We start from the raw sequence: 17,242 nt of genomic DNA on the forward strand, positions 1-17,242 counted from the left end.
TTAGATAAAGCATGTTTCAATAAAATTTATTATATCTGGGCCAAAATAAAAAACAAACCCAAAACAAACAACGCATCAAAACTCACAAGCCATCTTCTGAAGTTATGCATATTACAGTGCATACAAATACAGTTACACTTTATAAACACTAACGATTGTACAGTAAAGGTATCGGGTGTGTTCATTTAGTAAAACATTAATATTAAGCAAAAAATAATATTATTAGCACATGAATGCATTAAGGCTTTTTAGCCTGGCTTGAGCATTTTGTTTGAGTCTGGTCCCATCAGGACCCAAGCGTGTCTCCACACGGAGCGACCGTTTAAACAAACAAAGAAACAAACCATGCTTTAAACATGGGGTGTTTGTGAACAATAATAGCACTTTTAAGTATTAAATCTTTATATTTTTCAGGCCTAAATGTGTTAAGAAATGAACACCCCTAGGCTATATGTACTTTCACTGGTCAAGTGTTAGCCATTGCTCAAGTGTTACTCTGTAAGTTTTGTAGTGAGAACTTGTACTATGATTGTTCCATATCATCTCTTCACTTCAATCTAATATTCCTACTGTTAATAACAAGTACTTACACAATCTAAGTAATAAGGGGGATGTTGTTTTCTTCTGAAGGGGGGGGGGCATGAATATGTCAGTGACCGGAGTCAATTTTTTATGACCCCCCTATCATGGGCTAAATTTTTATAACCCCCTATCTCGTGGTGAACATTTTTGTGACCCACACAGACTCAACACAAACTGTTCATTGCTGGAACTAAGGCTTGGAGCCCACAAAAACTTTGGTTGCAAATTTTGATCATAAGTGTAAAAAACACATGTGGGGCTCAAAATGTTTTTGCATTTTAGAACTAAACATAGTGCGCAGATTTTGATTATAAGTCAAAAGAATGCTGATTGAGCCACCAGCCCTGAAAAATTTTAACCCCCCCGATTTTGGTGTAAAAAAAAGCATGACCCCCTATTTTGGTATAAAAATTCTATGACCCTCCTCCAGTATATTCATGACCCCTCCATACCAAAGAAAATGACAGCCCTACTATTAATTGACATTGTTTACAATGAGCAAAAGTCAGGTTCATATTTGTAATTAATTTTCATTTCATTAAAACAAAACTACTTTTGAAAAACAAGTTACACTTAGCTGACCCCATGAGGATGACTTTTGTCATCATTTAGGACTCAATTTCATCATTGCATTTGCTTCTTTTAAAAATATAAATTGATATATTAATTTTAATATATTGCAGTGTGATACATATCATTTGGCCTGGACATGTCCCCATAAAGGCCTATTCAGGGATATGTCCCCATAAAGGCCTATTCAGGGATATGTCCCCATAAAGGCCTATTCAGCAATTTTCAAATAATTTGTTTAACTGCACCCCAAACAATCAACAATTATTTAAAGGCCAAGTTGATCACAATAAATGTCTATTGCATAAAACAGGCAAATAAACTGTAAATTGCTTTCCTCAACATCTACTGCTAGTAAGTAGAATAACAGATATACTTTGATTCTATCTTCATTCATTTTGATGTGTGAACTTATATCAGATTGCCCTCATGTTGGTCATTTCTTTGCTTCAGTAGCACATCTATGCTTCCATAAATGCACAAATCTGAATTTGGATGATTATTAGGGTGCTCTGTTTCAGTGAATCACTGAATAGGCATTTAAATACAAAGTTGAGTTTATACTTTCAAGTTGAATTGAAATATTGTTAAAAGTATAAACTTCAAAAGCATACAAATTAGCCTTGCAAATGATATCAAAGTTACTTTAAGAATTGACTTTTGCTACTACTGTAAACACCATCTTGTCTCCACTAATCCATATCTACACCTGCAGTACCCTGATCCAATTATATCACTGCATTCTTCAATTACAAAAATATGAAGCAATTAATGTTGCAATAAATCTATTCCATTTCTGTTATAACTCAGCTGACAAAAATAGCCAGTAATTATGTACAGTCACTAATTAATTAATTCAACACACAAGAAAAAGAAGAGTAAAGTGAAGTGACTAATTAGTATTATAGAGAGTAATTGGATCGAAAGATGACTAAAACATTTCATCCAAATTCTGCAAACCTGTTTTGATTTGATATACATACAGGAAAAAAAGACTTTACAGTAGGTTGTACAATGTTATACTAAAATATATAAAGAATAAATACATCTAGATTATACTCAAGTCTGCAGAATTTGGAAGCCGTTTCTATGGTGATACCTTTGGCAGACGCTAGAAATCTCCTACTTTTTTCGTATCAATTTGAAATATTCATTTACAATATTTATTGTACACTGTACATAGATTATTAAGTCTATTAACGAGTGACAAAGACACAATATATTTGAATTTATATAAACATTTTTTTCTTGGATTAGAGATGATTGAAATTAGCAATACAATTCAAAGGTCAACTTGTCATTGCAAAATACTACGAGTTGACTGTCCAAATCTCAATTTATGTGATGTGTTGATACCCCGGTGGGTTCAGTTTGTATTTAAAGGTAGGACGTATGACCGTTCCAGGATTTGAAAATGGGAAATCGAGGACATTTGCAGCAATTTTACCCCCTATTTTTTGTGAAATCAAGGAAAATTTTCCCCAAATACCTCCCCTATTTTTATCATTTTGAGGACGCATTTTCATTTCACCCCCTTATCACGAGGAATCAAGGACATTTTTCCGAAATAAATACCCCTATTTTTACCATTTCAAGGACACTTTTGAATTTCCCCCTATTTCACGGAGAAATGAGGACAATAACTAAAACTGTAGCGGTAAAACACGGACGAAAGTCCTAGAAATACACCCTATTTTTCATTTCAAGGACAATTTTGCTCCAAAACACCCCTAATTTAAACAATCGCGAACAATTTTGTCCTTGAAAATTCCACGGACATTTCTTGAAAAGTACCCCTAATTGGAACCATCATGCGTACACATTGTCAGTGAAGACTGAACCCACCGGGGTTGGTACTAAGGAGTTTATACCATCACACCGCATCACAGGTTTCAATTCAAAGGATTTATAACTTAAAAAACACAAATTAAATTGTCTTTGCTTTGGTTTTATTACATCAGCAGACTATTTTTAAACTGCAAGTTTGCTCTTGCAAAAAAAAAAAAAAATTCACAAATAACAAGATTCATAATTTAATGACAAAATGTTGGAAAAATAAAAGATGCATAAAACTTGATTTAATGCAACTATTACATGTGGTATTGTATAGTGTGATTTCCCCCTAGCCTTTAAATTCTTTTGGTATCACATGCATTAATCGGGACCATGCATAGAATACAATGCCAGAAACTAAAATAATGAAATATTTGGCAGCTGAGGACCTAAAGTGCCGTCAGCAAAGTTCCACTATGTGGTCTTGTGCAAATAGTCCAGACGTCTTCCATCTTTCTCTGCAAGCAATAACACTGACTTCTCAAAAAATAACATGTCATTAGCTAAACTAGGACATTCTTGCCAATCACAGATGGATATGCATTGGTTAATTGATGCATATAGTCCAATAAATTCCGGTAACAATTGGGCAAATCATGTTAAATTTGCTGTGTTTGGCAGAGATGCAGTACTTATAGCGCTAATCATTATAGGCTATGGAGGCATTTCAACAGCACCCTTATTGGTGGTGGGAAATGGTCATTGAACTTTAAAGATAGGTCAAGTTCAATACTGCTTGTACTTGGTTTAAAATACAAGCAATGTGTTCCTCTAGTCATACGGATTCAGAAAAAGTATAGTTTGACCTATCTACGATGAACAGTTATGGAGTAACAAGCAAAAATGAAACATTGTGACATCATAGGTCTAATATTTTGGCACCACAGGGAACAAAATTGAAAAATGCTCCGAATTATTGGTCTTTTCATGATGAATCAGAAAAATAATAATTTGCCCTATGTATGATGTTTTGTTACGAATTAACAACACCCATTGAGTCGCATTGAGTTGAACCAATGTGACCGTGACAAATTGATGTGTTACCTGGATAAGAAAGCACCTAACATTGTTAAAACTATTCTTTTTCTGGTTTCTTGCAAAAAGACAAATAATTTGAGACCAGTTTCTTCAAAATCAGAGCAAAATTCATTTTTGCCCCCTGCTGGGGCTAATGGACATATGACGTCACAATGTTACTCTTTTGCCCATAACTCCATAACTGTACATCATAGATAGGTCAAATATACCTTTTCTGGTTCCTTATTAACAGAGGATCACGGTGGTGTGAACAGGTCCGAGTAATTTTGAACTTGACCCTCTGTGCAGAGTTCAATGACCTTTTTCTACTAAAATGAGGGTATTGTTAAAATTAGCACTACGAGTATCTGCCAGATATGAAAACTTTAACATGATTTGCACTATTGTTGGCCATCAATAATCTTCAACCAGATTCACACCTGAACATGAGTTAGTGAATGAAAAAAAAATCTTGATGTTTGAGATGATAGTTTGAGATGTTCTTGTGTCCTCAATTTTGAACTACAGTCAACAGTGTTTGAAATGAACTTTGCATCCTGGAGGGAGGGAGGGCAATATCCTGGTTGCTAGACATGTCTACTGGCTACTGTCTACAGAGTTTCTTTGAAATCTTATTTTCTATTTACATGTAGGTTTCTGACACACTTGCAAAGAACACAAGACCTAGATTTGGGTCATGACCCATTAGTTTGGAAACCAACAATCCAGGCAGCATCATGCCCTATAATATGATCCATCTTGCTGACTTTATGTGACTTAATTGAGTCGCATAGAAATCACTTCAGTGGTTCTAACAAGTTTGAGTTCAGTAAAGCTTTTGCAAATGCTGATGTAAGCTCTGTGTCTTTAGTGTGTAAAATCCAAAGAGATGTTAGACCCAAAGAGAATCAACGCTCATTTACCTCATGATAAATCTATTGGTTTATCCTACATGGAGACCAAAATAGCGTAGCTCCAGTCCAAAATCCAACAATAATTTGAGTCTTTGAGGTTGAGTGTTACAAAGGTTGTGCTAAGCATTGCATTACACACACATGAAGCACACACACTAAACCAGGCGCAACAAACAAACTTGGTCAAGTTGCTTCTCTCTGGGTCTAATCTCTTCGCTGAAAACAGATGGTGCTCTTAATGGGCCAATGAGGTACCAGCATTTCATCACCTGATCAAATCAGCCAATCAGCACCTCACTATCATTTTATCAACATACTCATTCATTTACATCAGCAAAATGCAAAATAGAAAAGAGTATTGTATTCTGAATGAATGCAATGCAACGATATAATGCTACTTCACTGTAAGACATTAACAAGAGTTGCAAAGTAATACCACCTGCTTCTTTCTGATCTGACAGGGAGAAGAACGAAATCCTTCGGAAGACTAGAAAAATATGTACATTTTCTCCAGCTAAGTATTACCATATACACAATACTTATGTGACTGATTTGAATGTGTGGGTCAGTGAAATATGGTTGAGGCTAGCATATAGCATATTATCATTACACAAAAGCTTACTGGGTAGGTGAATAAAAGTGTACTAGGGGTACTACTATTCTTTCAAAATCTCATTAACCAAGCTTGTAACAGCAGAGTGGAAAACACTGAATAAAAGTTATTGTTTCATAAAATAGCAAGATAACAGTGATTTATTTATAAAGATGGATAGATACTTAAATACTGTACATTATTTAAGATTGATGAGTGTGTCCTTGTACAAAAACTGAACAGAACAAAACACAATGATAGACTAACACACATGCAAATATGTCATAAATAACTCATCATCACCCGTTAAAAATAGGTCATGTAGTATATTACAGTATTTATGATACAATCAAAGAGTTGAACAGTTAGGGCATGTATAATAGGTAAAGAGGGTAAAGTATCAGAGTATGTTAAGGATAGTGGTTAATTAACTGCAGGTTTGATGAAGTGCTAATAGGTCACATCTGTGATTAGCTGCTGTATACTACCCTTGACATTCTGTCTATAGTAGTACTGTCATCCACATGCAATTATGTCGACATGTTGTCGACATCAGAAAAAGTTGCAGATGTCGACATAAAATTCGGATTACAACATTTATCGACATTGTTATAACACATGGTACTTACGAAATAGCATTTAAGTTAACTACAAATCTTAAAAATAACCATGATGTCTTATGTTTAGCAAGTAGCTTCACTAGCTTGTACTTAAGCTTACGTCATGCATCAAAGATTATTTATTGTGGTATTTGTTGTGGTATATACGATTGTCAGGGTTCCCGCACCTTAAAGCCTTTAAAATTCAAGGACTTTCGAAGGACTTTCAAGGTCCAAAAGCATGATTTTCAAGGACTTACCACAACACAAAAATCATGATGCAGCTCTCCGTGCGGCACATATTAACGAAAGTGACAGCTCCTCTCCACTTCCCAAATTTGGTCAAAATTATACTTTAGGTAAAATTCCAATTTTCAAGGACTTTCAAGGGACCTTTTACTAATTTCCAGGACTTTTAAGGCCTTGAAAAGGTGTTTTCAAATTCAAGGACTTTCAAGGTCATGGGTGTACTTTTATGTTTTTGTGACATGTTTTTGTGACATGTCAACACAAAAAACCATTTGAATGACAGCACTAGTCTATAGGTACATTGTAGAAGAATCCTGACCTGACTTGAAGTAAACTTATGGTCTCAATGATTTATGAGTCTACAACAGGATTTGTATATATGAGGACTACAAATCGACATGTTATGTACCAATTGGCTATTCAAATTGAAATACTTACACCCTTATCATCTTACATAATCTTAATCTTCTACACAGAGCGTATAAATTTCAAATGGGGTTACCTGAGCAGGTGGCTCCGTTTGAAATCTACACCCCCTGTGTATGAGAATAAGGTCATTTCTTCCATAGGGGGTGTATGGATTTCAACTGGAATAACTCAATAACAAGGGTTGTATTGCCCCTGCACTGATTGTTGGCTGTCAGGATACACCTACATTTTAATTGGTCACATTATCAGATGTAACAGAGGTGTTGGTCAATTTCATGAAAATTGGTCTGGGCTTTGTCCAGATGGCGGAGTGCTTGTGCGCAGTATCAAACACTTATGGGAACTTGTGATATAAAATTGGATCGATTGAGCCCATATTTATTGGTCGAGCTATGAGTTTTAGAATATTGGACGAGACGCAGTCGAGTCCAATATTTTACAACTCATAGCAAGATCAATATTTATTGGGTGTAAAGCATCAATTTTATCATTATTATGTTTTGGATCCAATATTTTCACACACTTGGATCCAACAAAACATAATAATGCGGAAATAAACTACACTGCCCTTTTCCCTTTTGCTATTTCAGAAAATGTTAAAAGACAGCCAACTGAAATGCACTCACTAAGGGTGTTTATAGTTTGCTTACCGGTATATCCAGGCAGTTTATACCAACAGCACTGTACACCTTAATGGTTTGAACCAAGGTAAAACCTATATGGAGAATTTGGGATGATGAGAAATAACAGTAGGGTAGTTTTGACTAAACACATTTCTCATTAGAAACATGATACCTTACCTCAAATATTTGGTAAAATAATTACATTAATCAATTGTGGAAGTTGTATGATTAAAAATAATTCAACTTTATAGAATATATAAAGACAAAAGTACCGCTGTATAATTGTTTTAGGTCCATGTTTGTAATTCACTTAATACATCCAACTAATCGTTAAATCTGCCCTCCATCCAGTCAAAAGGGTATATCTGTATAAATATAACATAGCACATACTGGATCCATGCAAACTAAAAATAGAGTATTTACAAGACAATAGGATGCAAAAAGGTTGTGCATAAATATGTTTTCAGTTCATCCTTTGTGTAAAACTGCACAGAATTAGCCTAGCAGGGAAATCTCCTATTGAAGGATTATACAGCTGTTTTCTGCAATGGCGTCTAACTCTTGGACATCTTACACAAAGGTTGTCAAAATCACGTATATCATCACTTGGAAGGACACAAGTGAATTGTTAGTCCAGTAATGGTTTACATAAGGGGATTCAAAGTATTTGCACCATACCATGCATATTGTTCACATTTCAGCCTCCATTGAAACCAGTTAGTCATCTCATTCATACATATTTCATACATACATGGGTTATATTTCAGTTACTTTTGAATAACAAGTCACTGTTTATAAACATAATTGCACGGCAAGATTCATGACATGGTAGCAAACTCTTTAAATCACCTTATATGGAACCTTATTAAGCATACTACAAACTAGAGTAAGATCAATCATGGAAGGAAGGGACATCTCATTCTTCCATGGATCAATTGAGTTAGGCAAGAAATGTTAGTAAAGAAAATTTAGCTATACAAAAATAAACTATACCTTCAAATTAATGAAACCTACGACAAAATCTGCTGCTATACTTTCAACGAAGTAGAAAATAATTAGATTTCCTTATCAACCACTTGTAAAAAGGACCACACATTCCAAACACATGTTTATGATTTAAGAATGTTTAAAGAAACAAGTCAGCATCAACTGGGCCACTTAAATTAAACTAAAAATATGTATTTTTATACTCTCCTGGCTGTCCCGTGAATATGAAAATAAATGTTTTCTAGTGGCATGTTCTTTGAGTGAATACTTGGGTTGACATAATTAAAATTTTGTCAACATCTAAACATTTCACTGTTCACAAATAATTTTACTTGAATGTATTCAATTGTTATTTTGCTTACTATTCCTAGTAGAAAGGTTGTAGAGTTATCTGCCCTGAGCTGATGATGACTTTCAGGTATCTCGGATCCACCAAATGCATTTGTCTCAATGATCTTTTGCCAGAAATCAGATCCGGGGGGTACTTGGATTATTTTTTTGACAGGGATGTGGAACCCTTACCCATTTCCAAGGGTTATTTTACCAAAAATAGGGACCCATATCTAAGGATTTTCAGGAAATAAGGACCCATATGTAAGAATTTGAGCATGAAAATAGTAAAAGCAACATGTTTTTCACACATAGCATGGAAAATTTAAAAGATAGATCCATGTCTAAGGATTTTTTCTTCAAAACATAGACCCATGTCTTGGGATCTTTTGTGGAAAACCTACCCATTGAAAAACCTACCAATGGCATGTCCTCGTATGCCTTTACTATGTATCCCCGGATCAGAGCACACTGTTGTCTGCAACATTTATTTACATCAGCAGACCTGCCAACCAACTGAAGTCAGAAAGAGGGACGTTGGGGTTTTCCATTTTCCCAGTTTATGCCAAGTGCTAGACTGAACATTCTTTGAATGGGCTATTCCATTTAAAATCCACACTACCCCTGTGGAAGATTATAGAAATATCTGCCACAGGGGGAGTATGAATTTCTAATGCAATGAGCACATTAGGCAGCTCCATTTGAATTTCATACACCCTCTGAGAAAGATTCAACCTGAACCTTCCCTTGAGGGAGAGTGAGTTTCAAATGGAGCTGCCATGTTATTTTCATTTGAAATTCATACTCCTTCTGTAGATTGGGAGAATAAATTGCTAATGTTGCTTCACCAGACACAATACTAGGGCTACTAACTTCCCACCCACACAGAATCTATACATTCTACCTGTATGACACAATTAAGCCTTCCCTTTTATATATTGGACTTTTCAAAAGATACTTAACAAGGACAATGTTATAAATGTGCCTGTCATGATGTGTCCCTCCCATTGCCTGCCTCTTCTTGGTCCTGAGAGAACACATTGAAATAATTGCAGGCCTTGGCTATGTGTGAATGGTTGGATACTGCTGTAATTATCTTCACTGATAGATGTCATTAAGGAATTATGTGACAGTTAACTTCACTGTAAGCTGGTCAATATCCAGGGCATGCCATGGGGTACAATCAAGGTTCCAGGTCTTGTCAATTCATTTCAACCATTCTGTAAATTTATTTTATGTTCTTTCTAGGAAAAAAGGTTTCTAGGAAAACTCAAACATTGTACATGCAGTTTAGCTGTCTCTACATTGGCTGGGTAATAAACCAAAATCAAGTTGGTGCTATTTTACCATCTCAATGACAAACAATTCTTAAACCTTTCACTAATATATGTGTTTAGAATGGGCCCATGTGCATTGTTAGTCTTACATATCATAAGATCCTATGTACTTATAAACCCATGGAATCACAGCATTTGGCTTGTGTACCCATGGAACCAAAGAGTACATGAGTATAAACATATAAGAACCAATATATTCCAAATTTTCCTGACAGTTCATTTACCCAGGGGGTCACTCAAGTTTCACAGTGTACATGCATGACCAGAGATTTTCAAAACATACCCTATTTGGCCTTTTGAGCAAAATACACACCTAAACAGGAATTTTCAGTAACAAATTTTCGCCAAGTTAGGTTTGTACCTAAAAATACCCTTAAGCAGGATTTTATCTGAGAGGTACTTCCCTTACAGATTTTTGATAAAATTAACCCTTACTAGTACATGGGTTTGTTTATAATTTTCTAATATTTATGTTTGGGTGATGGTCTTGATGCAAAACATGCCACAGAAACAAACTTTGTGAAATACCGGGATCATTAAAATGACACCTGAATGCTCCAACTAGAGGTTTCAAAACAATTTTTTTTAAATTGAAAACAGGCATTTTTGACCCCCTAAATGGGATTGACACGATTCACATTCATTCTCTGAAAAGGACCCTTAGGCCTAATTGGTGTTTTTCTGTTCATGCATATGTACACTTGGAAACTAGAGAGGTCCCTCTGGTTCATTTACCACTGCCAATTTGACTTTGTAGGGTTTAGATACCTATTTCTCATGAGGGCATTCTATGACAATACAAACATATCAGGATTATAGAACCATATGTCATTATAGATGATGATGTGTCAAAGTAGCCAGCCTCATTTCACATGGCACAATTCAATATTGGTATGTAAGACTCTAGAATAAGCTTGTTATGCAAGTTCTAGCAAGGAGGCCACTGCCAACAATTATCATAACTTTTTCTTCCACTTGTTAATTAATACTTTTAAGGATTTCAATGTTATCTCTTGTACCTAAAAGTATAACAAAATACTAACACATATGCTAACACATACTTGAAATTCTTTATATATTTTTCATATAAGTGGACATCTAAACATAATATACACATATAGAAATAGTTTGCGACTCAAAATACTTTCGATTGTGCAAACTTTTTTTGTGCAAATATATTTGCCACAAAACAGTTCCGTCTTCAGAATTCGACCCAGGACACGCTTGCATTGTTTGTGGGAGACACTCCCAAGTATTGATACATTTTAGGCGAGTGAGACTTTCTGATGTACGTGCCACGTCTCTATTGCATCTGACTCGATCGAGAGAGAGCTAGGGTAACTCACTAACTTCGTTCTCTGGTGTGGTAGATAGATGGCTCAAATTCAAGTTTGAGTCCAGTTATTGAGTGAGCAAGCCTATCATCACTCATCAATGCCTAATCAACTCATATCCTTAAGTAAGTGCCACTGTGCAACAGGAGTCCTAGGCTTGTTCAACATCTCGTTCCAATGGGCCATCTCTGTTGGTGACGACTTTGGCCCCAGTAAGATTCCGCCGATGATGTCGTTCTTCGATAAGTGATCGTGGTTGATTGACGGATATATAAAAGCACATGTCACGGATCTTTTCTAGCGAGACAGCGAACATGAACGATTCATTGTAGACGGGATTGAGTGTGGCGTATTTGATGCACGTTTTTTTCTTCTCTATTCTCTTGTCCTTGCATATTTGCCAGATCTTCACGTAGGGATCTATGCAAGAAAGAAAGAATGAAAACAAAATCACTATTAGCAATCATAAATCATAATGAGACCAACCAAACTGATTTACCTTCCTAGTAAATTGGCCATATAAACAAACCATGTTTGACCTAATTAGTGACATGTCCCGGCCTCATTTGGATATTTCTAACTTATACTTATAGTGTGAAATTGAGTGCGATTGGCTGTGTAATTGGTTCATCATGTCGACATGTCATATATATATATTTTCTTAATGATTTTTTTGCAAAAAAATTATGAATTTTTTGAGGTTATAAAAAGAAAAAAAATGCGACCCAAGATTTTTGTGATTTTTCGGTCGGGTTGGGAAAGGGCAAACAAACAATTTTTTTGGCCTTATTTTTGTATTTGAATAAAACTAGAATTTCGCTGGTTAAGAGTGTCAACATATTCTGAAGATAAATCTCTCTACAGAATTCTTTTGCTCCATTCCACTTTCTATTTCTGTCATTTATCTTTTTCTGTTTATTGTGACCTAAATGAAAGTGTTGCCGTTCAAGAAATGTCAACATTTTGCACAGGCGATATTAAACTGGGACTTGTCTCTATCCCAATGCAAGCTTACCCAATGGTACATCCATATCACTCATTTGGATCTAGAGTAATTCAATTCTAATTCAGATCCATTGTAAAGCTGAATTTATACTACATTGCTGAGCGACGAGCGATCAGCATTTGACCAATAAGGAAGCGAACTTTTCCCAACGCAACAAAAAGCACTCTACCTCATTGGCCAAAAACCAATTGCTATCGCTCAGCGATGTAGTATAAATTCAGCTTTAAATTAACATTATACAGATTGATAGCTGCATATATTAGTCACATTTGAGATGACTACCTTATAACCCTTTTCACACAAGTGTCGACTATACAGACAATAAGTTTCATTTTATTTAAAAATTCAAAATATCATTTTCATGACCATATTTGGAATCAGCATAAAAAATGCACTGAAATGAGTAAAACAAGCCTAGTAATTAGTTCAGTAGCTCTCACAAGGACTTTTTATTTATGTTGAAGTCTATGGCTAGCATGCAGAGCATTAAGTCACATTTAGGAGCAGGTAACATATATATTGAGTCCATGCAAGAATCTATAGATGAGTTGATGTCACACGTTTACACTCAGGCAGGACACCCTCAGTGTTTCACACAGGACAAAGATGTGTCTATGGCACACCACTATTCAAAAACCCAATTTGCAAAAACCTTGGGATACTATGTAGCTTGCAGCACCTTTAAGCATGTTTGATAGTTAATGCAATGAAAATGAATTTGCTCCATATTTTTGCCCTCCTGTTTTAATAATAAAACGGCATTTAACCACACTTATTGGATGGCAACATCCCTCAAAGTGCGCCATGGATCGGACAACAGGCTATATCTCTTTAAATCAACTTTTACATGACCAGATATTGCTCATCTGGTACACGGTGTCTGCATGTCTGCACGTGGTGTCTGCATGTTTAGGACCACAATGAGTGGGATGAGGTGAAATGAGAAAGCTCATGAGAAACCTTCCGACCTATAGCCTAGCACACCAAACTACACGACCATCGTCTACCTCTATGGCTGTGAAGCAGTGGCATGCAGGTGGGGGCTATGGGTCTTGAGTCCCCCTGACTGCTCAAAATTGTTTGGATTCCCTTAATTGGTAGCCCCTTGTTTCCACTAACTGGGTGCATTAAAAATGACTAGGCCATTGTCCCCAGCCCTTTCTTTGCGCACGCCACTGCACAAAGCAGGCAGTGTTACTTGCACAACGTAGGGATATCTGATGGGGATGTGCCCACCAAGAATTTGGAAAATTAAAGAAAATGAAGGCAGGCCCGATTGAATCCATTTGGTGCACTATTTTTACACTATTACTGCTCAACAAAAAGTGTACGAGTGTCAGAAGCCAAAAAAGCCTTTGGAAAATCCATAGGCAAGGGTGTCTGCCCACAGAATTGGGACAACTTAGGAATTTAGGAATATGAAGGCCCAATTGAAACCATTTGATGCGACAATTTTACACTGTTATTGGTTATTACTAACCCTAAGCATAGGAGAAAATTATAACTTTTTTTTTTTTTTTTTAAAAAAAAATGTGGGTGCTCAAGAGCTCTCAAGCACCCACAGTTCTGTGCATGGGCCCTGTGTGTTTGTGTTACAATGATTTTAACTTCAGAGTTACTAAAAACCATGCCATGAACCATTTATTGCAAGCAGTCACTTTTAAAACGCTCTACATCTGAACAACTTTTCAAGTTAAAAGTTTTTAAAGTACATATCACCTGCTTGGAGCTTGTTTTCAAGTCACTAGTACAATGCACTTTGAGCATTTGTAATGTACAAAAAAAAGCCAAGGGTCAGGAAATTTCTGATCAGACTTTACATATACCGCAATCAGATTGTTTTAAGTAATGGTGCTATATACATTGTATCTGTCCAGTGCCCTTGGCTTTATGTACAATGCCCATAGTCTAGTGTATAAGTGATTATAATACTGTAGATAACACTTTCTTGATGTGATACGACATAAAATACAGTTGAATACATGAGAGTCCTAAGTGCTTTGTTATAACATTCTACCTACGTACCTGATTTCCCCGTGATGTCCTTTGGTGCTAGATTTTCGCATTTCATTATGACTATTGTGATACGCCCCGATGTTGGTGCATAACACAGTGACAGCAGGATTTTGCCAAGTTTACCCTGCAGGGGGTGAGAAAAGAACAAGAAAAGTAGAGTAAACGTGTTAGGGTGCTCAGTCCAATAATGCATTAGTATGTCACATCAGCTTATTTCTTACAACTTTACTGAACAGTATTATTTATTTTGAATGTCTGTTTCTCTCTCTTCTTTTGGGGTGTTTGAAAGCATGAAATTATGGTATCAGAAAGCAGTGGCGTGTCCAGGGGGCTTTGGGTGCTGAAGCCCCCCGCACTTTGTTAAAAATCATGTAAAAGCAGCCGTTTTTTTGGTGATTCTAGCCATTAAGCCTCCCGCATAACTCTGAGAGCCCCTCTGAGCTCCCTCCCCCCAGGAAAAGATCCTGGACACGCCGGTGGAAAGGGTACTCAATTCATGGTCAAGCTCCACTATATCTCACCAATAGTCTTGAACTCAAAGCTAGAACATCACACTACCAATCACATAAAACGCACCATCCACCAGAAAACAAATCGGTGATAAAGCATTAACTGTCACAGGGTCTACCATGGAACCATTTTTGTCACCACATAATGAAGCACCAACCATTGACAGTGTTAAAAGTAGACTCAAAACTCAATTGTACTCGAGCATTATTTTCATTCATGTTTTAGAGTTTTTCATTGATATTTTTATGATTTTCTTTGGTCTTTACCCATATGTTGATTTCCCATGCATACAAGCTTCATTACTTACAGGTCCTTTCTTGCTAGGTACCAGAGGCCTCCAATACATAGTTTCTTGAGTCAGATCAACCTCTTGTAATGGCAAGTTGGTTTCCCCAATGGCATCATTCCTGCTAAATCGGTCGTAGTCCAACACCTCCAAATGAAGTACTCTATCCTGTAACTTACTATAGGGAAAACCTGCAAAATGAGAGCAACCAAAAAGGCTCAAAGATGTTAATTTGGCTGCATGGTTACAATGTTTACATTTCATAGCTATTCAACTGTTGATATATCCAATTTTATAAATGGGTGCAAAATCAACAATTTTTGTGTAAAATTGCTGCAAAAGTGGAAATTTTCTTCATTTTGACCCCAAGCCCCAACTATTGCTTTTAGCACCCTCTAGGGGGTTGTATAGCCCCATTAGCATAGTAAGTGAGCCAGGGATATCTCCTGTTGTCGGTGAATCCTCAGTTTATTTATTGGTATAGGAGCATAAAAATATCTGTTACACAGCATTTACACGAACAAACACACGTTTGAATTTTATTCATGCAAGTGTGGACGATTATGGACCTTGTGTGTCCACTGTTACATGGTGCATTCTCAAGTGTGTCCTCACACACATTTACATTTATATGGAGACAGCAAATCCAAACACTCTCAACATAAAACCGATCATTCGCTCGGCGCGGATAGAGGTAGTCAGGAGATTCATGATATTTATTAACTTAAGCATCATGTAGACAGGCCCATAACAAACTGGCTTTCATGGGTAGTAATGCATTATTTAGCATTTTGTGGGTTCAGTATTACCATAAGCTGCCATGGCGTTTGTAATTTGAGCACTTGCTACAATTGCGGTATAAATATTTCATGTACTACATGGAATGAGATATGTGACCCAATTAAATAACAAAGCCACCTTTAAAAATATAGTAGACTCAATGCTATATAGTCAAACTGCAACACTTTTTCATTATAATCTACAAGAAAGATCCAGATATACATATGCCAAACTCTCAAACCCCAGATCATATAGGATTTGATGGTTCTTGGAACTGAGATACCACAATAAAAAATTGACAGCATCAAAGATCTTTTGTTCTATCTATGACCCGCATGTGGCATGCTCTCTCCCTGTCCGTATCGCTGCTTATAATCAGATTTTGTGCCAGGATAGACTCTCAGCATAGACTCTCTGCATAGACTCTCTTCAGAGTCTATGGTGCCAGCTTCAGCAAGGAGGTTATTAACTCTCTGGGCCGGCTCAAACCTGCCAGTAGTCTCCAATCTCTACAATATGAATTTCAGGCTGCTAATGCCCTGATACGCCTTAAAAAAAAAAAAAAAATTAAAAACATTAAAATTTGCTTTTGAAACATCATGACAAGCTTTGGAGCTAGTTTTGACAAGAAAAAATATCAGATCTGTTTAGAATATTAATAACAACTACACAAGTTATTTTTACACTCTTTTTATAAACACAGTAAATACAGCAAGGACTGAAAAAAGTTATCAAGGGCTCAACAGAATATTATATTTTTAACGTATTTTCAATGTTGTGAAAGGAAAATGTTTTTTCATTGGGAATACAGCAAATACAATTTGCGCAAATACTTTTTTTTTCTAGTCCGTAACTTGGTCACAATAGGTCACATCTTCAAGGGCTACACCAGATGAAATTGTCATTATAACAATTCAGAATTTCACATTTGACAATTTGCGCCCGGAATTTGTGACTTCATTCTCATTTGACTTCTATCGGGTCCAATGTGTACATCTTATAATGTCCACATCCACTCAATCACACACACAGTCAATGGGGTAATCAAATACCTATGCAATTCAGTTTAAATCCATGATACCCCCTATGGAAGACATGACCTTATTTGCCCACACAGGCAGTGTGTATTTCAAATTGAGTTACTTGATTGGGTGACTCCATTTGAAATCTACGCCCCTGGTAGGGATGATTAAGGTCATATTTTTTGTTGGGGTGTATATTTTAAATGGTAAAGTCCATTTACTGGG

General features: G+C 36.2%; 1 protein-coding gene across 1 annotated transcript in view; it reads right to left on the reverse strand.

Moving 5' to 3' along the window:
- Positions 1-10,808: 10,808 nt before the first annotated feature.
- The window catches only part of LOC140136935 (synaptotagmin-7-like), a 552,412-nt gene continuing 545,978 nt past the window's right edge, over positions 10,809-17,242 (reverse strand). The window contains exons 11-13 of the mRNA XM_072158587.1: positions 15,237-15,406; positions 14,429-14,543; positions 10,809-11,817 (exon numbers count right to left, since the gene is read on the reverse strand). Of these exons, the coding sequence (XP_072014688.1) occupies positions 11,549-11,817; positions 14,429-14,543; positions 15,237-15,406 (554 nt within the window). The 3' untranslated portion in view covers positions 10,809-11,548. The remainder of the gene's footprint in view (positions 11,818-14,428; positions 14,544-15,236; positions 15,407-17,242) is intronic.

The sequence above is a fragment of the Amphiura filiformis genome, chromosome 17, assembly GCF_039555335.1.
Source record: "Amphiura filiformis chromosome 17, Afil_fr2py, whole genome shotgun sequence".
Taxonomy (NCBI): Eukaryota; Metazoa; Echinodermata; class Ophiuroidea; order Amphilepidida; family Amphiuridae; genus Amphiura; species Amphiura filiformis.